We start from the raw sequence: 27,152 nt of genomic DNA on the forward strand, positions 1-27,152 counted from the left end.
AGACTTTCTGCTGTCCTGATGTCAATGGGGAGCTCATTCCACCATTGAGGAGCCAGGACAGCAAACAGTCGTGACTTTGTTGAGTGTTTAGCGCGCAGTGACGGAGCTGCAAGCCAATTGGCAGAAGCCGAGCGGAGCAAACGGGCTGGGGTGTACGGTTTTACCATGTCCTGGATGTAGATAGGACCCTATCTGTTCGTAGCACGGTACGCAAGTACCAATGTTTTGAAGCGGATGCGGGCGACCACCGGTAACCAGTGGAGGGCGCGGAGGAGTGGAGCAGTGTGGGTGAATTTCGGGAGGTTAAAGACCAGTCGAGATGCTGCATTCTGGATGAGCTGCAGAGGTCGGATGGCACTAGCAGGTAGACCTGCCAGGAGGGAGTTACAGTAGTGTAGGCGTGAGATGATCAGAGCCTGTACAAGAACCTGTGCTGCCTTCTGGGTGTGAAGGGGACGTATTCTCCTGATGTTGTACACTATGAATCTACAGGAACGTGTTGTTGCGGTGATGTCGCCAGTCAGGGAGAGTTGACTGTTGAGTGTCACACCGAGATTCCTGGCAGTCGGGGTCGGTGCCAACAGTGAGTTGTTGAAGGTAATAGTGAGGTTGTGGGTGGGAGAGCCTTTTTCCGGTAGGTGCACTACAAGGCAACTGTGGCTCAGTGGTAGAGCACAGTCGTCCTTTAGTGAGACTGATTGGCGGCTCGATTCCTCAGCTTCTCCAGTCCATGTCGATGTGTCCTTGGACCAGACACTTAACTCCAAATTGCTCTAAATTGAATGGGTGTGAATGATTAGCTGATGGGCAGGTGGCACCTTGCACGGTAGCCCCAGCCATCAGTGTGTGAATGATGACGATGACATGTAGTGTTATAGCACTTTGAGCCGACCTCGGAAAACTAGAAAAGCGCTATGCAAGAACAGTCCATTTACCATTTACATAAGAGGTCATTATTGTAAATTTTAGACTACTTGTTAGGGACATTAACATATGATTTATGAAGTAAATTAAACTATCATGCTACCTATAACAATCTAAATGAGATAAATGGCTGCTTATAGGTGACTGCACCACTGATCCAATTATAGAATATACAAATATAGTGCTGAAAGTGCCAATCTGCCTGCAATATGACCTCATTTACTTTTTGACTAACTACATTTTGTTGATAATACAAGTGAAAATCGTAATCCTCTACTTATTCTGGAATATGTTTAATAAATACTTCTTCCACCACTGTTAAAGATTAATACAACACAAATGAATGTGTCACAATCGCATGGTCCCTTTATTTCTTATTTAACATGTTCTTATTTATTTGGGATGTTATGCATACATTGCAGTGATTTTTCATTAAGAAACACTATATATTAATGATACATTAATATTTTGGCTATTTCAGGATTGATGCAAATAATATAGAGCAGAGTTACAGTTGGCCTAATAACCTCTGGAGCCAGAGGAATCCTGCTGAGAAAACAATCCCACTGTCTTCGTGTCAGAAACCAGATCTCTCAACAGAAACAGCAACAAGCCCGCCAGAGTTGTGATGCAAATTTGACTCCAATCGACACTGCAGCCCCCTCGTCCGTCATTTACATCTGAATGGATAAAACAACAGGACGTTACCCTTTAAATCATGTTTACATCATGAGTGGTTAGAGCATTAAAACGCCGTGAAAACCGTTTCAGACGACCCTGGCGCCTGTTTGGACAAGCCTGCTGTGAGAGAACAAAACCGTCTTCCCTTAATGATAATGAGCCGGGAGCGAGACGCGCCAAACAGGTGGAGGCAGAATATCTTGATCTTTTCATAAAGTATATTGCATTATTCTCTGAAAACGAGTTTTTAAAACACAAAGGGAGTACGGTATATATTTCAGAGTTTTTAATGAGTTTGATAATAGATGACGCAGTCACATGGAAAAGTACAAATATATTGTCGGATCCAATAAGCTGCATACCCTTTGATGTTTTGGGATGTGTTTGTGTGTTACGTTTCAAGCGCTATTAAACGCTTGTGCAATGATATCCATTGCCTGCATTTTATTACAAAAATAATCTTAGTTCTGTGTTTTTCCTTTTAACGTTTTAACCCACTCCTCTGAGTCTAATTATGTTTGTATTACTGTTCATCAAAAAAGCAATATCTCGTTTGTTGTTGTGATAATTAACTGAAGTACTGACAGTCTGTAATACTAAGTTGTTGGTGCGGTTTGGCCTCCAATCAATTTAAGTCATTAGACTTGTTCTTTTCAGCTTATTACGTAAGTATCTATGGTTGCTATATTGCTCATGTTTGTAATTTGCCTACAACCTTTTTCCAATCTCCAGCTCAGGGGGCCGGTCTGGTGAGTGCCTGCGTCAGTGTGCGGGGGAGGTGCTCCACTTTATAGGCTCCTCTGCGCTGCGTTCACTGTCATATGGAGCACTGAGCCCCGCTGCCTGCATGAACCGCTTTATAAAGAGCTAAATTTACCAAACTTTACGTTGTTTCCTGAGCTCTCACAATTGGCCAGGCGCACTCGGGTTAGAGACTTATAAAGTTTGGAGGACCTCCTTCCACTTTTACACTCGTTCATGTCTTTGGAGCGCAGCTGTGGAGAGCGACAGTGAAATAGGCGCACAATATCTGGTGCGGCGCTCAACGCGACTTTGACAAGAGATATAGTTATTATTTCACCAAACGATGGCCTTAACCGGAGTGATGCTGCCGTCCTTTTCGACATTCTCAAACCAAAGAGAAAAAACATGGGAAAACGTAAGTTAAAAATGATATTATATTGTGTTTCAAAATCTGTGCATAGGTTTGAGTTATATTGTATGTCACTTTGTTTCACCCGTTTTGTATTAATATATTGGTAAGCCGTTGTAAATAACATATATGCTTTGAGAAAATATATTATTTTATGAAAAGAAAACTCATTACTGGGTTGATTTACTTCTCCAGTTGGATATCGCATGCAATAAACAGTATTTTATTTCACAGAAACATCACATCTAAAAAATATATATTTCTTCTTTCAGAGGTGGAAAGGAGACACGGACAAACTCGTCTCCGCCAGCTGCTCCATGCTTGAAATGGTACACAACCTGGACAATCACAGCAAAAGGGACGACGAGGATCTGAGTAATTACTTGGATCTGGATTTTATTCTCGCCAACACAACTGGCTCAGACAGCGCGGCGGAGTTTGTGGGCACAGCCGATCTCAGCATGTACACGACGGGCACCTCTGTGCCATCCTACGCAGCGGAGGACCACCGCTCCCCGCCGCCACCGTACGGCGCGAGCCTCATGACAGAGCTGCTCCGCTCCGAAGGAACCAACTATGGCATTACGCGCAACCAATGCGTTCAGGGGAGATTTTACGTCAACACGGCGCATTTTCCTCGCCAGGAGATCAAAGTGGAGCCACCCATGGACGGCTACGGCCCCGTTTTGGGCATGGTGCCCCAAAGCTGCAGCAAAATCAAGCAAGAAGGGAACGTTTCGTGCATGATGTCCTTCGAGCAGCCCCGAGTGGCCATCTCCCCGCGGGCAGCCAGCAACATGACCCCGCCTCTCAGCCCCGACGACCAGGGAGCTTCGGACTGCCAGGCACATATGTGCCAGCCCATGAACTACTCACAGAAGTATCACACACAGGCGGCTTTCCCGCACCACCCTCAGGTTCCCCAGATGCAAATGTCCTACCACGCTCCGCATACTGCCTTTGGCATGTACGATGAAGGTCTCAGCCTGCAGCCAGGCGCGCAGAGGGTGATGCTCACACCGCCCTCCTCTCCCCTCGAGCTGCTGGAGTCCAAACCCAAGAGAGGGAGACGCACATGGCCACGGAAGCGCACGGCGAGTCACACCTGCAGCTATGCTGGATGTGGAAAAACCTACACCAAGAGCTCACACCTGAAGGCACATCTCCGAACTCACACTGGTAAGTCTGAGCCCATATCCATCATGAGAAATATGACTATGCGCAATTACGCACATGTCTATATAGCTCAAAACCACGTCTCCCTTTTCACTATTAATCTCCTATGTGTATTGTCTACGCAGGTGAGAAGCCGTACCACTGCAGCTGGGAAGGCTGTGGATGGAAGTTCGCCCGCTCCGATGAGCTGACCCGTCATTTCCGCAAACACACCGGACACAGGCCCTTCCAGTGTCACCTGTGTGAACGCGCCTTCTCCAGGTCTGACCACCTGGCACTTCACATGAAGAGACACATGTGAAGGTGCTCTCATAAGGACTTGGGAAGAGGGGGGTTGTGTTGTTTTCTTTTCTATTGTGATTCAACTGATGTATTTTTTTATTTAAATTGTTGTCCAAAATGACCAAAGTCTTTTTATATGTAATATTGAATGAAAAAGTTGTAGTGGTTTTATATTCTAATAATGTAGCTGGTACTACTTTGGTTCAATAAAAGCTTTAGAAAAGCTTTGTTTGCTTTAGAACAGGCAGACCAGGAAGGGGCTGGCCCTGTATATATACTCTCCTTTGACAGAACTGGAACGCTGTGTTTGACACAAAAGTGCCTTTCTATGACTTTGCTACTGTAAAACTCTTAGTGATAGAACGACATGGCCACGAAACAGTACATGTTCTTATTGACAGGGGTGAAATGCACATTGTTGCCTAACATGTGCAGAGACAATGTTTTATTTAAACTGCCTCAATGTCTGAACGGCCTGAACTGCTTTATTGTATTGATCATTCCTATTTGGAGTCGCTGTTGTCTTCTCTTGTGTGAAACTCTTGGATCCAGCCCCTCTGTTCGCTATCAGGGCTTGATGTCCTGTGCATTATTTTTCACTTAAATTTATATAAATATGTACATGGTTTTATACTGTAAAATGTATATTTATTGTAAAGATTAAAAACAATGAAATTGAACATTTGACTGGGGAGCTCTTTACTTTTCATGCCGGTACTTTAGATACATCTTGTTCACACATTTAGTTCAATGAACCACATCCACCCAGACAGGTTTCATACTGTGTTTACAACCAGTCTAAGTCGGAGCAGCAGGCCTGCAGACCATCAGATCAGTTACACTAAATAGGTTATACATGTTGCCATTGTATACCCACTTTAATTTTAAAACAAGGGCACTTGATTTCCACTGTGATGTGTTGCAGCTGCAAGACACAGAAGGGCAGCCGCTTGTGGGCTTATCCTATAAATATAAACACTCCATTTCCATAATTACAGAGTGAGCCAGGAACCGTCTGGACAGAGGGGCACAGCAAGCCCTCATCAGGGAGCCCTTAGACTCCCTTTCTGATGGGTAGAAATTATAGTAGGACATCAAAGGGCCTTAATACTACAATTACACAGTCACTGTGCACAGTTTTAAAGTATCCGAGTCCGTGCAAATCATGTCTGCATGGTGTCAGTGAGCATTTGTCTCTCCCGCATCAAAGGCTGCATTGAGTAGATGCATCAAAGCCAGATGGCATTTTGAAAAGTAGATCAATATTTAACATTATTCTTTGAATAATTGACGCAGTACGAGAATCTCTGTATGAGAATTTTCAAACTTGAAAATAAACGTGATAAAAACCCCACCCTTCCTCAAAAGTTGTATTATCTCTTCAGTTCATCCAGAACACAATGTACACACAGAAAGTGACTTAGATGTGTTGTTGAACCCTTTACTAGAATGTATTAAAAAGAGGAAGTACACATAAGGTTAAACATATCTGCAGTGGGAGATGCAAATGTATCACTCTCATTTCATCTTTTCCACCACAATATTGATGCAAGATATACACACTAACTTGTATTCATGTCAGTATAAATATATACTGTACAATTTATCAAAGCATAAGATTAAGACCTCAGAACAGAGTTGTCTTCCTTAATAACATGTCGGAGCTGCTGTTCCTCGAGGCCACCTACTGTAGAGTACACAACATCTCCAATTATCGCTGATTTGCTTTTACATAACATATACAGTATGACCTGCCGTCAGTGACGTGTAGCTCACATCTTTCTGGTGTTGCCACACTACCTGATTTAAAAAGAAAGATGACACTCACTGTGTTCCAGGAATGTTAAAAAAAAAAAATCACCTTTATTCAATTCAAAGTCATTACAGTGATTTATTTTTATAATCACATACATACCGTTTAACATTACAATGTTGATATGTTGATAAATAAGGCGCCTTCACTCTGTACATGTCCAGTAAGGTTTGGAATATACAGTGCATACATTATGTGCCGAATAAACCTGATTAGTGTAATATAATTACAAGGATGCATTATTTTAAGTCATTTAAACAAATGTCCTCCAACTGGAGTATAAGACATTAATAAAATGAGGGGGAAGAAAATCCACAGAAAAAAAGATGCAATAGTTGATTTGAGTGTTAAAAGAAAAGGATAACATTGGAAGCAGATGACCTTGTGCATCAGTGGTAGTGTGAAGCAGTAGGAAGAATACAACTAAATGTAACAGCACCAGTACAAACAATGTAGATTTACACTACTTCCATTTTATAGAGGCTCTTAGTTGTATGGGAGGGCAAGTTGTTTGAGCGTCACAACAAGGCAACCAATGACAAGCCATCCGACAAGCACAGGCTGTTGACATCAGGTGGATTTGTTCATAAGAAAGGAAGACCTCAATGATGATCGCAAGCATCTTAATTGTGAATGCAAGATGCTAAACTATATTTAACCAACACTATGTTACGTCTAAATGCTTGTTAGGGATTCCTAAACATCATATGTCTACTTTGACATGTAGATCCCAGTTAAAGGTTTGATTTCATCAACAAATGTCTTCCATCCTTGTATTTTAAAGGTCATGTATGCAGGCATAAATGGCAAAAAACACCCCCCCAAAAAAAACTAGAAGCATGTTATAGGTGATCACATCACAAAGCTCCAGAATTTAGGACAGGGTTGTTTTTAAATGTGGCCTATTCTAGGGGATAAAACCACCATCCAACAATATTTACAGTAGATGAAGTTTCTTAAAAAAAAAAAATTAAAAAAAAGAGAATACATCTGAAATTGGACAAACCAATCGTAAGCCACAAGAGAGGTTAACACATCTGGTTTGACTTTCAATTCAGTTGTTTTTCTAGGTTCTATAAAGAAAAACTTGTCATACAGTGCATTTAACGAGTTCTTCATACACCAAAGATTCATTGCTTTTGTATATAAATAAAACAGTAAAATATTCTTTAAAAGGTTATTTTTTTCTTGCAACAGAAAGGCTTTTGGATAAGGCAGGGTGATTAGCCATAACAAGACATGGAGCTAGATGTAGGTTGTAGTGGAGTAGCCTGCTGGTTTGAGTTGCGTTAAATCGCTATGTTCTTGCAGGATGAAGCCGGGTTTGAATCAAGTGGCTCCGTATTGTCTTTGATTACAGTTGCCAAGTAGTTTGGGAGCAATGAACCGTAACTGGTTGCTAAATGTAGAGTCTTTTGATGCGAGTCCAGCCATGGCTGGAGAAACACTGGTCTCTTACACAAATTGGTAACAGGGGCTGCTAGTCATGACGGCCAGTGTTGGTGCAGTTGTCATGAGCCTGCGGACGGAGGACTGTAAGGCAGAAGGAAGAGGTCAAAAAGGATGTGGTTGCGCATAGCCGGTCAGGCGCTGGGCATGTCGGCCCTGCTGAGAGCGATCGCCAGCTCCAGGTCCTGCTGCTCCTGGAGCCGCAGCCTCCGCAGCCTCTCCTGCTCCTCACGCTCGCTCTCCTGTTTGACCCACTCCAGCTGCTGGTTTTCACTTCCAAACTAGAGCAAAGAAGCAAACGTTAGACGTGGACATAAAAAAAAAATGCAAAGATGCAGGCTGAAATGTCAACATACATAGAGAGAAGTCACGTGGCAAAAAGCAAAACAGTGGATGCAAATTTGAAATCAAATGCTTCTTACTAGGCACAACGTCAAAAGCTACGCCAAACACGCTTGAAATGATTTGATAGATAGCAGGGAGAGAAAATAACTGCAGAACTACAGACGTTTAGAGTTCACTTGGATGGCTAAGAAAGCAACACTAAAAGCTTTTTACACAACACAGTGACATACTAGTGCCATAAATTCAGATTACGCAGTGCGGACAGGTTTTTCACATGCAAAAGGTTGACCACTACACCCTTGCATAGTCTTACCTTGATACATTCAGATCCTGCAAAAGTTACAATACAGAGCTCGATATAAAAAAACAACCACAAATTCCGTTCACAACTGTCATGCTGTTATTGTCAAGTCAAGCGATACAAACCAGACACAAAAAACCTGCCATGCATCTTCTTTGTACATGAGAGCATGCACAGCCGTTAGGCTATACATGATGGCAAAGAAGCGGAAGGAGGAGGACAAAGAGGTAGATTTACTTGCTCTCCTTTGAGGCACATCATGCTTTGGCAGCAATAAAGCCTTTAGCTTGTACTTCAAGACTTGAAAAAAATGCTCCTCAAGTGCTACCTGACCAGGCAAGTTCACTGACTCGCTGATTAAAACTGTATAAATCTTGACATCCTGTCAAAAACTGAAGCCAGAGACGACAGCAAGCATGCAAACGCCCCTTTACCAGCCCGACTTAACAATCGACTTGATAGACACAAGTACGAGGACTTTCCAAGTCAGTCATGCAGATGTTTCATCAGTTGTTAGAGTCAACAGCCAATAAGCACGGAGGATTGCTTGCTAATGTCACTGTGTGATGGAGAGTTAACAGAATGAGGGCCAGTAACAGAGAGCTGACACCTCTGAGCCTTCAGCTCGAAAATCTGAAGGGGGCGATCATGAGATCAGCAGCTCATGCAGACAAGGACACCTGACCCATCAGAAAACTCTAAGTAGACTCCACTTACAGAGCCAAAATCTGCCAAACCCAAGGCACAGTCTTTTGATGCTTTACTTGAGTGTGTCGTAACAAAAGAGTCTTTACTGTCTGCTGTGGAGCAAACGCTCTGGAACGGCTGTGATGCAGTCAAACTGAGCGTACCTCCTGGAGAAGGAAGACATTCAAATAAACACGAAATCCATGTTAGACAACACACTTTAGTGCCTTCAGAAGCTAACAGGTAGCCTCCTTGGGAAAACAAGCTCACACCTTAAGACTAATGTGCAATATTGTGTTGCTTCATTTTTCACAGGAAGCCAACAGCTTGAAGCTCATGCCATGCAGAGTAGTCACCCAGGGGAGAGATATATTGGTTCAAACAAAGGTGTTAACCGCATTTGAGTGAGGCTCACTGGTGCATTGAAGCTTAACAAGCACAGTGTCCCTTTTATGGAACACATAATTGCACAAGACTGACACACCCTTGTCTGCTGTAAGCTTGAGACACATTTCCTATAATGGTGTTTCTATAATGTGGCCCTGATTATTCATCTCTCAAACTTTGTGCACCAATGCGAAAAAGGCTGCACCTGCGGATTGAAGAACTTTAAGAAAACAAATACTGGTACTCCGTTATCATATAAAGATCAACAGCAGCAATTCCAGCTTTAAATAACCAAACTACATGTAGGGTTTTCACTTCTCCATCACTCATGTGGTACATTTCCGGGGCTAGCTTTGCTGGCTAAATGCAGTTACTCATCTCTACCCTTCTGTGTGTGGTAAAGCAAAGGGGAACACCAATTTTCTCACGCTGTGGCTTCTGCTAAAGGAATAAGTGCAAGGTCACAGCGGAAGGGCATGTGCTGGTGGGCATGGCCTGTGGATAGTGTGTGACTTAAGACACACGCAAAAAAATAAAAAGAAGATGAAGCATGAGGCTAAATTAATCCAAACGCCATTGAAAAGTAGCTCTCAATCTTATGTCAAGATTTACAAGGTTAACTTAACACTAGCTCTTTCACCCTTGTTGTCATAATAACATTAACAACGGCTCATCACGCTGCAAAATCATAGTACCATACCTCTACAAACAGCTTTCCTGTTTACAACTTAAAAAGAAGAAGCTGCTTTCTCTAGACCCTCGCAGCTCAACAGGGAAGTTGTTGTGTTTTTTTTGGAGAGGAAAACAGTGAATTACAATGAGCACTGCAAAAACATTGCTGCCACAAACCATCAAAAGTGGTAAATATCTAATGGAAGTTCTTGAAAAACAACTTAATTTTTACATCACAGACATTGAATTTGACATCTGCATTTAAGCCATCCTAAGCATTTAGGAGTAGACTTGGGATTCAGTGTCCAGCTCAAAGACACAGGAGGAGCCGGGGATTGAACCACCAACCTTGTGATTAACATTGGCATGATGAAGTGTATTGATTTCAATACAGGGTAGTCACAACTCGTATTTTTAACCAACATGAAATAATGATAAATATGAACGGCACTGAGCTATTAAAAATAAGCCATAAGCACAGTAAAGTTCAAGCCTACTCAAGCACACACGCACACACCTTACCATAAGAGGGAGGTGCAGGCCGGTTAGGCACATTTTTCTTTGACGGGAGGACAGGGTTGTCCGACTTCTGTTCACACACAAGGGAAAAGACAAAAAAATCTAAATGATGAATCTAACAGAAATGTCAGCCCAAATGTAATGCCTTTGGCCTTGTACCAGAAAGACTTCATGAATGTGATAAATTAGCAGAAAAATAGAAATCAATCATGAGAGTAAAATTAACAACATAGCTTTCTACAGCGGAATGGAAAACGATGCTTTATGGGGCAACTGATTCATAACTCCAAGAGTCTCCAGAGCTTACCTTTGACATCTGACTAAAGTCAGCAAATCCACTCCCCTTGCTACCAAAAGAGTTGCTTCCGAAGGGGTCCACTGTCCCAAATCCATCTGGGACAAGAGTACATTGAGATGCATTACAGAAAAGGACAGAAACTATAATGAAACCACACATTCTAAAATCATCCCTGCATCTTGCTTATTCTGAAAGGTCCTGCATGCTATTTTCTGAGAGGGGAATGTGACATGGCCGTTTCATTTTCCATGACATTTCACAAAAAACCTGGAAAGCAGAGGTTTTGTTTAACCTGACGTGTGCATTTGATCAGATAATTAAAGGCGTCAGTTGGTGCACTGTTAACCATAACTGTGCCTAGGTTGTTTTGAAGCTCAGTGGTATGCCGCTTAACGATAAAAACAGCAAACTGCAGATGGTTACAGTGGAAAAACTAAATATTGTAATAGAATATGTTTGTTGTGAGTGTACAACCACAAGAGACCCCCATTCATGTGAAGTAGGCAGTGTTTTTTTTTTTTTAAAACGCACAGTAACTCAGCTCAGGTCTACAGATGCCTCTGTGTTCTTCTGAAGGTGTGCAGCATGGCAGAGCATCGACCAGAGTTAGCCACTAACTTAAAACAACTTCCGTAGCGAATGAGGCAAAGCAGTTCAATAGCAGCAGATATAAAGACAGGACAGAGGCAGTAGAGAACTGGTTAAAGGAGTGGCAGTGTATTCTAGTAGAGAAGGACCAGCAGTCAGAGTTTCTGTTATGTTTGGCTCCTGCGAGCCTCCTGTTTTTCCAGGGTAGGGGGAGTATTTTTAGTTGGCCAGTAGTTAAATGCGTAGGTACTGGACTAAAAATAGCCCTGAACCACAGGAAAAATTGAAGCCACAGTGAGTAAAAATTGTTTGCCCCTAATGCGCCCCAAAAATAAAATCTAAATCCAACACGTCACCCAGAGCGGCAAAGAATGAGTCTTTGAGACTTGTTCCACAACTAAAACGTTCTTCAGGTAATAGAGTTCAGTGTCACGTTCTGGGAAATCTGCACTTATTTAGTACAGAGACGACAATGCATTTGTGCTTTTGACAAAATGTCAATAAGCCGATGTTCAGTACGGTTAACTGGGCCTCACCGTCCTAACTGCAATAAGAAAGAAGGAAAATCTACATCTTCAAAAGGACAGACAAGAACAAATAAAGGCATTGAATCTTAGCCAGTCTTAATTTAGTGAGCAAAAGTATGTACTATAATATAAATCTGGACAAACAATTAGAGCTAAACTGAGAAACGTTATGACTTTGCAATGGCAGTCCAGAAACAATTACATGTTTTGGCACAAACAAATGCTACCTCAGGTCAATCTTTACATTTACAGCTGAGAAGACCCAGGGTAAAATCTCTCTCTATGCTCTGATCGATGCTTGAGAGCAGCAACGTACCTGGTTTTGGGCTGTGTGATGTGAAACGGTCCCCACTGCTGTGAGCACTTGGCTAAGAAAAACAAGGAAGCAAAGCACATATACAGTAAGTAAGCTATTCTGAAGCATTTCATCAAACATCAAAAAGGGAACTTCATTTTGAATTTTTTGACAAAAGAGCATTGGTTTTCTCACATTGCCTACAAAAGAGCCATGATCAACAAACATCCTTTGAGTGGTAAAAAAGAAGGTGGTGTTTGTTACCTTGGCCGGTGGTGTGGGTCTTCTACCGAAGGGCTCTGAGGAGCCAAACAGGTTCGATTTGTCGGTTTTCTTAAAAAAATCTTCAGATGAGGTGCCTTTGAAGGGGTCGTTTTCTCTGAAAGGATCTCCTCCAAATGGATCTAGGAAACGAACAAGACAGTAAGAAGGGAACAACCGGCTATGGACTTCAATCGCCTTCAGCCTCTAAAGAAGAAATAATCATTGATGTTTTCCACAGTATGAAAACGGCTGTAACATACATTTCCTTTTCATTGGAACGCCACAGCTTGGCATCAAGTACATTACAGTTATTTAGTGGAAATGCTCAATCACACAAACACATTATTGCAGATTAGAGCTGACAGAGCAGGGATGATAACCATGACCCTTTCAGAAATACAGAAAAAAATAATAAAAGATATACCAGAAAGTATTCAAACCTTGGAAAGGGTCCGACTTGAAGGGGTCCTCTGTCTGGAAGGGGTCTGCTGAAGGCTCCTTAGCACTGCTTTTGTTGAACATGGCTAACTTTGATTTGAAGGAGTCATCCTGACAAATGAATTCAGAAAAAATAAATAGAAAATCAACATGTGTATCAACAATCAAGTCTTGACTGTTGGCACACAATTAAGCAAAAACACTGATCTTTTTTTGTTTTTTTTAGTCACCATGTTACAGCATATATGGCATAGGGTAAGGAAATATAGCAACAAAAGACTTTTGGGACTACAAAACTGGGAAACAAAAAGGGTTTCATGAGTATATTTGCATTCCGCTGACAGCTGAGTAGTCATGAAACAGGCACATCAGGAGTTGGTGATATGAAAAGTACTCCCCATAAGGACGAAAGGCAAATACTGAGGATACAAATAGGCTATATTCTTAAAGTAAAAAATAAGATATATTCATGATCTCCTCACCATACTTCTGAATCCTCCGTTCTTCTTCTCAGCAAACCCTTCACTTAAGTCCGGCAGGTTGCTGAAGTTTCCTCCGTTGATGTCGCTCAAAGCGCTGTTGTACTGCTCAATGGTCTTGGTCACCTCCTTTTGGCTATCCTGGATCAGCGACAGCTTACTGCGAGCCTAAAAACATTCCATAAAACCCAATAATTGGAGTTTCTTTGCTGTCTCATTTTAGACTCAATACTGGCAACGTCACACCTGGCAGAAACGGATAAACCACTATGATTTCAAGTCACATTTTTAAAGAGAAAAGTGATTTCAAAGGGAAAAAAATATTTCCCCACTATGATTATTTTTCAGAAGTCCAATCTGTCATGGATATACCTTCACTAACAAACAAACAACTGGGTCCTCAAAAGTCAAGTCTTCGGCAGATTGAGTAATGCACCTGATTTAGCAAGTTATGTAAATGGTGGTTAGTGGTTAAGATGATCAAAACTAAAATACTTTAGCACAAAGGTCATGAAAGTAAAAGTAATGTTTCCCCGCGGGAGATCTCTGGGTTATGAAAACCATCGGCAGCAACACAAAACAAGACTAAAGTCCACAGATAGCGCATAAGCAAACTAACCGCTCTACTCCCACACGGAAGTCCGTATTATGATTGGATATTATTGGCCATAAGTGGCAGAACATCATTATATGCCTGCACTGACCTGGTTGATCTCTTCCTGAGTGGTTTTGAGAGACTTAGTGATGCTGTCCAGCTGGACCCGACCAGAGAGTAGACTCTGCTCCAGTAGGGCCTCCTCATCCTGCAGCCGGCCCAGGTCCGTCTTGGTGCGGCTCATTTCATCCTCCTGGCTCTGGAGGTCGTTCTCCTGAGAGCGGATCTGGCTCTGCAGGGATGAAATCTGGAGGGTGAAAGCAGACAAATAGGTAATCAATATGACATTTGTCACATCATCAGTTATGTGACAGTTAAATAGCTGTAAATCTAAGCTTCTGATTTCAAATCAGACTTAGGTTTCTTTGAAGGAAAGATCCGAGCTTGTTCTCAGCGGGATGCAAAGTAAATAACAGTAAGGTTAAGTGTTTTACTTAATTAGCCTCTTAATATGCATGTTATTCCCTCCAAACAATAAACTAAGTTAAATACATAGTAGCTACAGTACAGCTACCATATTTTAAATCACTATCTATGATTTTGTTGAAAGTAATAAGGTGCAGCATTTTCCTTGAAACAAACCTTGACCTCAACTGACCTTGTTTGATTGACTTCTGGGATCATACTCCCAACAATACCAAAGCATGTCACAAGATTTCCTGCTTTAATAAGTCAAGTCTCTCACCATATGCGACTCTTCCTGGCACTTCTGCTTGACGTCGTTGAGCATTCCCTCCAGCTTGGAGCGCTGCTGGTCCATCTCCTCCAGGCGCTCCTGGGCATCTTGCTTCTGCGAGTCCAGGTCCTGCAGGCTGCTGCTCTCCCTGTCCAATCCATTCTGCATGTCCTGAGGGTCCAAAGAGATTCATTTGCCTTGTTTACAGATTCTACTTACACTATGTATTTTCAGGCAGTTAGTCGTCATATGCCAACTTTTTTCTGAGCCCCTGAACTTTGTATTGTTTCCAGACTTTGTCCAGATGGACTTTTAGTCAATCATCATTTACTATTTCACTGAGATTTTACCGTTCAACAGACAATTTGAAAATGATTTTGGCTCAGCCTTACCTGAACTTCACCATTTTGTTGTCTGATGGTTTCCTCCTTTTCTCTGATCTCTTGCTCCAGAATGAATTTCTCTCTGTAGGTAGACGACAGGGGAGAGGAGGAAGTGAAGTAACAAATGGTGTCCTCACAAAGCCATGTTGGCAAAATGTATAGCCCAACAAGACAAAACTGTGTCAATTTGGAATTGTGACATTTGAAAATAATTCTGGTGTCTTGACTGATGGCGTTTCCTACTTAACAGGGTAATGAGTGGCAAAATCATTAGTAAATTGCATGAGCAACAGCAAAGGTTGAGGTATCGGTCGCCACAATTTGATCAGTATTCTGAGTCCACTTGATAGTGAAGAGCTCTGGCTGTCAAATATTCTCTGAAAAGCCACAAGCAAGACTCCATGGTGACACTTCGCCAAGTCTCTCTTGGAATAAAAACAATCTAATAAGAGCATCTTATATTTGCCAGAAAACAAATATTTAAGAGTTTAAGAGCTTTGAACCTGAACATCACTCCCCTACAAGCTACCCTCCTTTTCCTCAGAGGAAGAGAAACAAAGCTATCCTCCTGCTACTCAGGGGCTCACCTCTGCAGCTGAGCTATTTCCTGGCTGAGGTCATCAAGCTCTTTGATGCCTGTCAGCTCGGCCGATCCCGTGGAGCTAGTGCTGTCCTGGGGCGAGACATGGAGACGGACGAGTGAGAGAAGAGAGAAAAGTTGGGTAAGAAAGTACGACGGATGGAAGCGAAGGTGAGAACAAAGACAACAAGAGTGACAAGGGCAGGTAGGACAAGGAAAATGGACACAAAAAAGAGGGAGTATATTAAAAATAGGGAAATGGGACAAAAAGGAGGGAGAAAGAGCGCAGGGGGGGGGAGGCATGAATGGTACGCAGAGCGTGTGTGTGTATGTGTGTGTGGGGGGATACGTCTAACAAAACAAAAGACACAGGAAGGAAATACAAAAACCTCACAGCTTGGGGAGGTGGGGGGTTAGTAGTTCCAGACAATACATGAATGAGGAGAAATGCACACAGACAAGAGAATACAAAAGACGAGTGAAATCTGGCTTATATATCAGTGTTAGCAAGCCTTTGACAAATCAGTGTCCCAGAATCCTCTCCTCTTGGTTTAGACATATGCTACACTTAAATCCCCAATCTAGAACTTTTTCCCAGTTTCATGTTCAACTTCAAAAACTGTAATTGTGTGATCTGTGTAAAAGAGCTATTTGTTATGTTTGTTATGATATCAATCTGTTCATGATCAACACAAAGGACCAGTTTTTTTAATGCCGCAAGCGCAATTAGATTTACTTAGTGGTTCTTGTTGACTTTGTAGTTAAATATGACCCAAAACACTTCATCCAAAATGTTTATTCATGTGTCCATTAACAATAACTGTGAAAAACAATCATGCAACTGTACATTTATTTAATAATTTTTCTGAGTTGTTTTGTATTATTATTATTAAACAGCATAAAGGATGCAGCCTGATGTGTTCTGTTTTGATGGTCTGATACAAAAATGTAAGAATGTGCCTCTACAAACGCATCTTACGAACAATTTAGGATGTTTCTTTAAAAATGAAATGCCTGTTCAATCATTGGTCGCCCTGGATATTCTATTTTTGTAAACAACTAGTAAAGTGAGTGACACTATTTGTTTTACATACATTATTAAGTCACTATATTATGGCTGGACGTTAGTTGACATTGGTTGCTTTGAACACCAATGATGATGAAACTGCAGCAGGTGGCAGTGCTCAAATTTGGGGGAAATCCAAGGCATAACAGATATAAAAGAGTAAACTAGATGTAATACATTCTATGTTCCCCTTTGTTGGGAGGATAATTTGGGGAAACTAATAGTAGTGACGAACATGGTCCTGTCTGCACCCAGTGCTTCAGATTGAAACGGACAATAAACAAAAGCAGAACAAAAGCGCCACCTTGTGAAACAAAGCTCAACTACTCACTCTGCGCATGTTAGGTATTGCAGCATGTTCAGGCCTCATAGCTGACATAAGCCCCACATAAATCTGTTAGACAGGATAGAAGAGAGCTCAAAAAAGCAAAAGCATAAAAAAAATAACAAGGCACAGGCTGAAAAGCCAGAAAGCGGAGCCCAGCATTTAAAATGAATATAGTAGCAGGATAACATAAGATTTTTGAGGTACTGATGCAAGAAATAAGTAGCTTTAGAAGACAGGAAGAACTTCAATAAATAGGGCAATTAAAAGATGAAGCAGTGGTTAAAGTGGGCTAAAGTCCAGACTCACAGGGCCCGCTGCTGAAGCTGCAGTCCTCTCTGATGGGGGAATCATGTCTGGGGTTAGAGTGGAAGGAGGGTCTACACCTTTAGTGACCTTCTGCTGGATCAGGTACATGGCCAAAGAGAACTGCTCACGGGTCAGCTTGCCCGTCAGTTTAGTGTCAGCGAGTCCCCTGCAGAAAGGAGAGGCGTCACTCAAAAGATAAGATACTGCATTCTTCCTAAGTAATGATAACAAACATCTTCTGATAACAATGTTCTGTGAGCTTACCTTCTTCTAAAAGGCCTGTTTCCAACACCTTGGTATAGCACACTTTAATATTTTTTCTCTTATATTGCCCGTATCTTCTGGGTGAAGTTGTAATGACTCAATATGCCCACCAGGTGGAGCTATAGAGTTAGGTTGGATGATTTAGTGTGTGAAAGTAGGAAAACCTCTGCATATTCTGAGCCATGGTCTTACCAAATCTGGGCCAGCATGGTCTGGGAGAGACTGGACTGCATGAAAATCTCTATGACCTCAGTTCCATTAACGAGGCCGTCATTGTCACTGTCTGTTTGCTTGAAGATCTCATCATATCGCTCCCTGTCAGCCACCTGTACCACCCAGGTCACCGCTGGCTGGAATGAACAAAAGACCATATTTATGGCATTTTAGATGGAGACAACGTCTGCAAAAATTTCCTTTTTTTTGGTGAAACAACATGTAGTATTTGGGTTAAAAGTAAAAATTAACTATACTGTAAATCTTGCCAAACATACTGGATGAAAATGTACTGTTATCTCTACCAAGCGTTTACCACAAATAGCATGATGAATTATTATATCAACTTAAAAGGTGAAACAATCATGTAAAATACAAGTTTAAATTCAAGCTACTGCAGCCAATGCAAGGGATAAACAAAAATTGCATTTTAAGAAATCTGGTATGCACACTAATTATTTTCCTTGGGTAAGTTAAATCCAAATAGAAATCTGAGGAAAAGACAATTCAACTGACAAGGAGAAAAGAACATGAATGAGAAGTGGCATAACAGGAACAAATGTCATCACAGTCAGGTGATCCCGGTACAAGTGTGAACAGAGTCTTGCTTCTTTTCCCTTTCAAGGAAACCTGTTACTCCAAAACAATCCCTGCAGCCATTACAAGGTAATGAGGAACACATTGGCCTGTGCACAATGTTCAAAACAATGTGGCAAAACCAGTCCACCCATTAGCAAAAGAAAATAATGAATACATGAAATGCTGGTTTTAAGGCTCTGCCCTTGTGACACTTACATAGAGAGGGTCAAGGAAAACTAAATGTATGGATTTTTGTCAAGAGGATTTAATGAGTTTTTCATCTTATACTATTTGAAAATAAATAGCCATTAAAAGCCATTTAGAAAGTGAAATCCTAATGCATCCCAAGATAACCCTTGACTGGAGTACATGAAGTATAAGTGAAAATATGATCACATCATGTTATAGTTTGTTATAGTTTGCTGTATAAAAGAATTATTCAGAGTAAAATGTGAATAAAAACTAATATTTTGATGTTACATGAATGAAGAGTTGTTTAATGCAATAAAGAAAAGTAGATCATAGTCATGCAGTATATTGTTGATTACGTGTTTCAATTTGCTGATGCATAGCAATATAATATGTGTGTTCCTCATAATATTGTGATATTCATTTTAAACATATCACCCAGCTTTTGGAGAGAGCACTTCCTGCCCTACAGACTAATCAATGCAGTGATAAGTCACTACACCTCAAGAGAAACGCAAGTGAGGCGACGTACCGGTGAGCTGGATTTAAAGGAGTGTTTTGGAGAGAGGTTGACAGTACTGGTACTGAAGGGAGTAGCATTGCCCAGAGGAGGAGTGCTTCGCAGGGACTGTTTGAGAGGAGTCAAGCCAGTCGTAAAACCCGAGAGAGCAGGCAGCACAGCCACAGCACCTGGCAGTGCGCCTGCAGACTTCTTCCTTTTAGAAGGCGGGATGAGGGAAGTGGGTATGGTAGTTGGGACAGGCTCATTTTCCATGGCACGATACACAAGATGCATTGCCTACAAAATGGGAAATCAGATAATATATTAATATATATTTTAATTAAAAAATATTCCCAGAATTACTCTGGAGAAACATTTAAAGTAAACAAAAGGCACCAGCTCACCACTGTGAATTCATCTTTGTCCAACAGTCCATCTTTGTCCACATCACTTAGGTCCCAAATCTACAGATACATTACGTAAATGCAGAAATGAGCACGCTTTAGTTTCTTTAAATTGTTAACCTTGAAATGTCAGGGAAGACTGCAATAGGCTCATGTGTTACATCACGCCAACTAAAAATGGAAATTCACCTTTCCTAACGCATCCAGAGGTAGCTTGGAGTTTATTAAAACTGGCCTGACTTTATCACCCGAGAGGAGACCATTTACAGGGCACAGACTCTCAAAGATGCCCTCAAACTTCCCTTTTTCATCAGGCTAGAAAAGAAAAGAAACACAAGTTTAGGTGACAAACATAATTTTCTCAAGAATGCTCTTGACGAATGTATCAACTCACCCTAATTGCCCACTGTAAATCAGGTGCCGTCGTTGAAACGCTTAATAATGGGCTGTTATCATCTTTCTGTAAGAAAGGAAGTGATGATAAGATACAAACAAGCAGAGCAGGTACACAGTAACATATACAGTTAGTGATCTAATCTACCCTTAGAATATCACTTTGAGACATTATGTCTATTCATTTCTCACACGAGCGATAAAAGTAGCTTTTCCCGGTTTAGTGTGTTCCCTAGGAGATATCTGAATATTGTGATCGTCAGGAGAGTCATAATCACTTACAAATTTGGGCGCTGCAAAGTGCTGGTTGAGATTATGAAGGCTGATATCATTTCCACCCTGTGCTGAAGCCACAAGTCTAACAGCAATGAAGAAACCCTACCAAAGAGGAAGAAAGTGAGTCAAATCCGGTGGTTCATGTACACATGAGCTTTACCAGTCACAGCAAAATCACAGAGAAATTCAGGTTTACCCGTCGATCCAAATAGCCTTTTCTTTCTGAATCTGCCAAATCCCAAATCTAAAAATAAGACCAAAAAACAAACAGTTGAGATAATATTGTTTACATTTCTGAGTGTGTTTTAAGTGTACATGATGTTGTGACCCACCTTCCCCAATGTGCTGTCTGACAGCCCTGACTTCTTAAGGAACTGAGCTGCATCTCCAGCTGATATTTTGCCTGTGTTTCCTGGATCAAGCTACAAAGAACAAAGAACGAAATACTAAGTGAACACAGCAGACATAACTGTATTCGTCAATTGATTTAATATGACAGATCATATTTAGCTGAATGAAAACTAGAAGCTCTGAAGTGGAAATCAAAGCAGTAACCTCGACCTTACCTGTCTGTAATAGTTCTCATAGGCTGGGTTTCCACTTGATAACTGGAGAAGCAGACAGGATAGACATTTAACTATGGCACATACATTAAATTAAGTTGTTAAAAAGCTTTTAAAAAAGTGTCATGACGTTAGCAGACTGTAGCTATATCATTCAGTTGTCCGTCAGAGGTAACACGTAGATAAACAGATTTGATCGCTAACGTTAGCTGACGAACTAACGTTAACGATTCAGATTTAGCTAACAATAATAGTTAGCCACGTTTGATCTTGACCAGCACCATCCTCCACGCAAACGGTATCACTTTCCTTGCAATAATAACGTGAACGTTAGCTTCCCTATTCGATTAAAACGTACAGGAACTTTGCTATCCACACTCAACCTAGCTAACCATGTTAATTTAGGGGACAACGACAGGTTGCTAATACGGTTCCTTTGGACGATATTCACAACAGATTATAGAGTAGTGACGTGGTTCGGCCATACAACGAATGTCACTGTCACTTGATATAATGAATAATTAAATTTGACACTTTTCTTGAGCTATTGAGAGTTGTTACCTGACTGAGAGTCATGAGCGCCGCCATATTTCCTGGTGTCTCGGGAGTGCGTAACCGCCCCTTAACCGAGCGGGCGCGAGCGGCGACTGATCGTATGGGCCCGGGTTCCGGTGGGTGAACCGTCTCGGTCCGTGTAGGTTCTGCAAGTAATATCGTTTAATCAAAGTCATGTGTGTGTAGAGTTGTTGCTGTTAGAACTCGTGTATTTTTCCACCGTATTGTGCTGTTTCTTGAGTGAACGCAGAGCAGAGTCTTTATGGGGAGACGCAGAGTAAAAGTGTTTTCCCTTTCTACCAGTAGGTGGCAGTATAAGTATAAGTGCATTTAAACCATACATTTAGTTATATTTACCTGTGTCTTTGATCTAGGAGGTTATTGATACAGACATATTTAACGCTGTTCATTTTCTCTGATATTTCATGTTCGTGGTTTATTTGCAACCTAGTTATATATATTGGTCTCAACACACACACACACACACACACACACATACACACACACACACACACACACACACACACACACACACACACACACACACACACACACACACACACACACAAAGATCTCACAGAGGATACATACATTCTACAGTTCACTGTGTGTGGTGACCATAGACTGTAGGTGGTGACTAATATTGCAATTTTGTGTTGGAATAATATTATCATAATATAAACAGCAGTTTTACCAAATCGTGAGGCCCTGCCTTGTCTAGAGTCCATGTGTCTAAATCAAATTGTGATATTGTAATATTTTATTTTGTAGATATTTTTCTGATAAGGTCAATATTCCCAAATATAGTCGCGTTTAATAACATTTCCACAAATTAACTTATGTGGTAAACCTGGAGTTGGGAGTGTTTCAGCAGCAGAAGTACTGGCTGGTTTCTGTGGCTCTAATTATGATATACTAGCCTTGCACACTCTATTGTTTGCTTTGAGGCAGCACAACACATATACAGTTTGAAGAGAGTGCAAGGAATCTGTGGGTCACATCTACATTTTGCCCCAGGGCCCCTTGGCGAATTGATCCGGCCCAAGGAAACAGCAAAAACAAAAAAAGTGGTAGTAATTCTTAATTGTTTACACTTCATAGCTTCACTATACTTTTGGACAGACATAGCAGAGGGGTTTGCCATTCCCTCTGCAAAAATAACTGTCAAGTTATCATCAGTTACTATTTAAAATGTGTCACATAGCAATTGATGTGGTTTAGGTCAAAAGTTGACGTGAACATCTTCTTAAATGGAGTTTGCAGCAGAACAAACCTCTATGGAAACCTCTCCACTTTTCACAATTATCAAATACTTTAGAGGAAATTAAACTTAACTTATGAACCCATACCCACATTTCAGCATTTTCTCCCCAACACACACGCACACACATACAGAATCTTAAAGTTGAAAAGATGCCTTTACCATTAATTTATTTTCCCAGTGGGACACATTTAGATTATAAATCTGTAAAATTGCAGTCTCAAGTTAGTTTTTTCTATTCTGTCCAACACTGTAAATCATTCAGAGAATGTAAGTCCAAAGTCAGATAATACTGTTAATGACATAATAGGTGTATACAAAACATGACCAGGCAATAAGGTTATAATCTTTTAATAAAAACTTTGGTATCAATAACATTCTGTCCAATAAAAATAAGGGTGTGACCCTTAGCAAAGTCATAAGTCACACCAGGGGCTGATCATCGGTTTCTCCAAATATAATGCAGCATCACATTACCATCAAGACAGTCATACCATTTTCATGAAGAAAAACAATTTCATTGTGTGCTAGATGAAGATAAATTGATATCTAAACACTTCATTCAATTATGCCTTAAGAGTGTGGAAAAGAAAGTCAGTGCTACAGCCAGCCAGAGTAAGTTACACTACAATCTTGTTTTCGGTCTGTATGTGGTGATATTTTGCGAAGGTTTTACAGTTTTATTTATATGTTCAGTTATGTGGATTTATTGTTTCACCAAGTTGCAAGATACATTTTCACATTGGGACAATGAAGTTAAAATCTTAATGGCAAATTCTTATTCTCTGCAAGTGTAAAAATGTGTATTTTCAATCACAGCTTCTGGTTAACTCTGCAACTTGTGCAAGGGAATCTGCATTTAAAGTAGATGTGTTGATCAAGAAAATAGTGGATGTCAGTTTCTCCTTATTCTCTGTTATCACAAAATGAAAAATGGACTTGAGGTGGAAAACCTTATAATCAATCTAGCAGTTTAGGGGCATTAAGGTAATATCATGACCAAAAAAAAAAAAAAAGACAAACTAAGTCTATTCAAATCCACTTGTTCCCCCCTAAATTGGTTTGTGTCCAAATCTCAACTCTCTCAGGGAAAGGATGCACAGCAGCCACAATATCCCTGGGAAATACAGGACAGAGTTTCTAAAGGAGGGACAGACAAAATCTCTGGCCACACCTCCTCAAAGCTCATCTTTAGGCGTTGCTTCCTCGTCATCCATTTCTGAAAGTGCCTCCTCCATCTCATCCTTTGTTTCTTCCTCATCATGGTCTTCATCCTCATCTTCATCGTCGTCATTTTCATCATCAACAACTTCGGTGTCTTGTTCTTTGTTCTTCTCCTCCTCTTCCTTTCGTTTCACATCCTCTTGCTCCTGTTTCATTTTCCTCTCTGGTTCCTGTGGGGAAAGTTTAGATAATCAAACAATTTTGCCTAATCACTGGCAATTGCTCTGTGTTGTAAAAATGACAAAATATGACTTAAAAAGATAATCAGCATACCTTGGTCACACCCCATGTCTCCATTGTAATGTCTTCTGCTTCCTTCACATCGTCTGTGATAAGGAAGTTGTCAAAGATGGTACCAGATTTCACCTGAAATAATCAGTAACAAATGTTAAACTGTAGTTTAAGCATCACTTCGGCAACAACATTACTATCAAAGATGATTTCTTCCTCGCTGTCACCTGCCAAAGATCAAGACCTAAAACAGCAATGCTGTCAAACTTGTAGATGTTTGAATCAGGACTGTATTCGGGATTGTCAATCTCAGGATGCACCCAGGGTCCTTTGTAGTTGGCATTATCAATCTGTTTGGGTTTCCATTCCCCCTGCAATAAAAAAAAAGATATTAATTATCAGTGAGCAAAGGCAAAGCGGAGGAAATATTAATAATTTCTCAGGCAGAGAACATCACACAAAGCATGAGCCATGACTATAACTTTTGACTACCTTGTACTCTGGGTTAGGGATCATGGGTGGCTCCCACTCTCCATCCATATCCTCATCCCAATCTTCAGGCTTTTTAGCATCAGGGTCTGGAATGTTTTCAGGTGTATCCCAGTTCTAAAGAACAAAAAAAAAGACTAATCGAATTATCAAAGTACTTTTTTTTTAAACCACAAGACTGCTGTGAAAATCCTGGGGAGAAATAAATGGAAAAACACTTGCCCAGTCGATATTTCCTATAAACAAACCGCCAACCTCCACCCACAGTCAGTGCAAAGCAGAACAATGGTGCATTTTATGCTGGATGAAGTTTAATAATGTTATTACTTATACAAGTATGCTTATTACCTCAGGCTTGATGTCATCAGCATCGTCAATCTTGGCACGATCATCCCAGTCTTCTGGCTTACTGGCTTCGGGGTCCTTTATGGTCTTGGCAGGCAGGAAGTCCCAGTCATCCTCCAGACTGCCAGATTCTACCTTCTCATTATCAATCTTCACCTCATAGGTCTGATCTGGATTCAGGATCAGCGTGTACATGTGGGTCAGCTCATCATCCTAGAAAAAACAGAATTGTTTGAGTCAAGCCACTGGTGAGAGGCAGTGCATGTTTTTAGACAATAAGAAAAACTTTTTTTTCTCCTAAATTTAAAATGCCAGAATTACCTTGCACTTAATCTCTTTCTTGATGAGGTGATTCTTGCCCTTGTAATTGAAGATGACATGGACTTTCTTCGTGCTGTAGCCACAGATATCAGGGCCTGGGTGAATACATTGAAATCCTGTTATTGTAACCATTTAATTATAATTGTTAATAATTACCATGAACATTATCACTTACCAAACATGATGTAGTATGAGGATTCTCCATTCAAGCTGGTCTGATCCAAGTCTGCAGGGAAGACCTTCACATAGCCACCACCACAGTCAATCTTTTGCTCATGCTTTACTGTAAACTGAATGACCAAAGGCTTGCCCTCGTTGCTGAAAGGCTCAAAACGGGCAGAGGTAGCATAGAAACGAGCATCCTGGCTTGTTTGTAGACCTAAAGAGAAAATGCAAAAGAATATTTTAGCAAACACAAGAAAAAAACAAAAAAGGTTTCTTTTTGGCTAATGGTGCGAGAACCGTTCTACAAAATAGAGATGCCAAGGTAATTAAACATACTCTGGATGTCATAATGGTTTGCATAAAAGAGCTGTTAAGGAGCCAGTTAGGACAATGCCGAGCCTGAGCCTGAGCAGTGAGATGGCGGCGTTTGTTTATTTATTACCTCAGAAAACATTCAAGCTGAAGAATCAGGTTCATTCAATTATTTCCACCATCAAATATCAATTCAGTATTTACAAACAACACATTTTTAAATACAGGTGCCTTGGTATCTTTTTGAACCATAATGAACCTAGCATGATCCACGCGAATTAATAGTTTGTCTTAAATCAAAGCACGTGATTACACTTTTTTTTTTTTTTTTTAAGAATATGTTGAAACATATTTACCTTGGTCTTTCTCAGCATCTCCATAGAAGTTGCCAGCCGTCAGTTTCCACTCTCCATAGTCAGATTTGTGTTTGGAATTCAACCAGCGACTTCTCCATTCATCTAAACAGGAAAAGACCAGCATGTTTTCAGAGTTTTAAACACTTGGAGCAATTATTTTAAAAACGCCGAGCTACTTCCCGAAAAATCCCATTACCCAACTGTCAATTAATTGGCGCTAGCTACTCTTCGAAATTGTCAAACCAGCTAAATTGTTTTGAAAAGCTAACGTAACGTTACACATTTATAACAGCAACTTAGGCCACAGTTAGCAATTTAGGTGTCAGTAGTATGGGTATAACGGTTGCTAGCTTCGGGGCCTTGGTGAAGTTAACCTTAGCCAGCTGCCAACCAAGTTAAAGTTCGAAAACTGAAATGTGACGCATTTTAAACTGAATCCCCGAATGAACAATAAACTCGTCAACAAGAACAGGCTTTCAAGATTCGGTTAACTCCAGATGATACAATTGTGACAAAATGACGGCTAACCGTCAAGCTAGCATGCAATGAATCAACGTTAACCTCATGCCCAACGAGTGTTATACATTTCAATTCCAAACTTACCACCATCTAGAAACTCCTCCCGAAAGTAAACTTTTGCATGAACGCAGTACACTGCTAACATTACCGCAACTACACCCAAGACTTGCATTTTCCCCATCTCGGCTCAACTTTCCACTGCTGACAACGTCCTTGCTAAGTACTGAATTCCTTGCGAAGAAGGAAGAGGAGAGGATATTTTAGAGTCGCTCCAGCGAACAGATGTACGCAAGCCATTGGACGACAAGATGGTGTGTCTGGACCAATAACAGTAGACCACGAAACGTATGTCCGTTCCAGAGCCTGATCCAGGATCAGTGATTATTTCAATCATTTCGACTTTGTAGTCTACAGGAATATCAACATTCCTGTAGAGGGTGCCAAATACAAAATGTAGAAAATAAAATGGTCACCATACGTGAGCTGAAGAGGACTCGGAAGTCATTTCTACTGACGTTAATCACCTGCTGGTTACTTTATAACAAAGTAGTAACGTTAAGCTGAGTTAGAAGACTTAAGTAGGTAAGTAAGTAAGTAACTTAAGTAAGACTTAACGTAACAGAGTGATTAGAGCTACAACTGAGAGAAATAGATGGATAATAAGAATAATAAGAATAATAATATTTAACTAGACCTAAAAAAAAGTGAGAGAAAGGCCA

The 27,152-nt window shown here is 40.9% G+C and overlaps 3 protein-coding genes across 3 annotated transcripts; 1 reads left to right on the top strand and 2 right to left on the bottom strand.

Annotated features, from left to right (window-relative positions):
* Window positions 1–2,443: 2,443 nt before the first annotated feature.
* klf2b (Kruppel like factor 2b) lies at window positions 2,444–4,890 on the top strand. Its single transcript, XM_079231248.1, has 3 exons — window positions 2,444–2,764; window positions 3,031–3,937; window positions 4,060–4,890. Exons 1-3 carry the CDS (start codon window positions 2,693–2,695, stop codon window positions 4,233–4,235), a joined length of 1,155 nt encoding a protein of 384 aa, XP_079087374.1. The 5' UTR covers window positions 2,444–2,692; the 3' UTR covers window positions 4,236–4,890.
* Window positions 4,891–6,062: 1,172 nt separating this feature from the next.
* Window positions 6,063–21,243, bottom strand: LOC306740609 (epidermal growth factor receptor substrate 15-like 1; the record flags this gene model as incomplete). The annotated part of the gene is made up of 24 exons (XM_079222828.1): window positions 6,063–7,759; window positions 8,842–8,978; window positions 10,393–10,459; window positions 10,697–10,782; window positions 12,119–12,170; window positions 12,362–12,501; window positions 12,802–12,910; window positions 13,282–13,446; window positions 13,983–14,180; window positions 14,619–14,780; window positions 15,002–15,074; window positions 15,580–15,665; window positions 16,970–17,032; window positions 17,273–17,438; window positions 17,729–17,886; window positions 19,050–19,316; window positions 19,424–19,483; window positions 19,613–19,738; window positions 19,818–19,883; window positions 20,099–20,194; window positions 20,289–20,336; window positions 20,425–20,514; window positions 20,659–20,700; window positions 21,217–21,243. 24 exons carry the CDS (start codon window positions 21,241–21,243, stop codon window positions 7,613–7,615), a joined length of 2,631 nt encoding a protein of 876 aa, XP_079078954.1. The 3' UTR covers window positions 6,063–7,612.
* Window positions 21,244–22,806: 1,563 nt separating this feature from the next.
* Window positions 22,807–26,657, bottom strand: calr3b (calreticulin 3b). Its single transcript, XM_079221151.1, has 9 exons — window positions 26,518–26,657; window positions 25,915–26,016; window positions 25,257–25,460; window positions 25,082–25,176; window positions 24,764–24,973; window positions 24,419–24,532; window positions 24,154–24,297; window positions 23,969–24,061; window positions 22,807–23,865 (listed from the first exon to the last, which is right to left on the bottom strand). The coding sequence occupies exons 1-9, from the start codon at window positions 26,612–26,614 to the stop codon at window positions 23,650–23,652; spliced, it is 1,275 nt and encodes a 424-aa protein (XP_079077277.1). The 5' UTR covers window positions 26,615–26,657; the 3' UTR covers window positions 22,807–23,649.
* Between the last annotated feature and the right edge of the window lie 495 nt (window positions 26,658–27,152).

This window comes from Taurulus bubalis (genome assembly GCF_910589615.1).
Source record: "Taurulus bubalis genome assembly, chromosome: 1".
In the NCBI taxonomy this organism is placed as follows: domain Eukaryota; kingdom Metazoa; phylum Chordata; class Actinopteri; order Perciformes; family Cottidae; genus Taurulus; species Taurulus bubalis.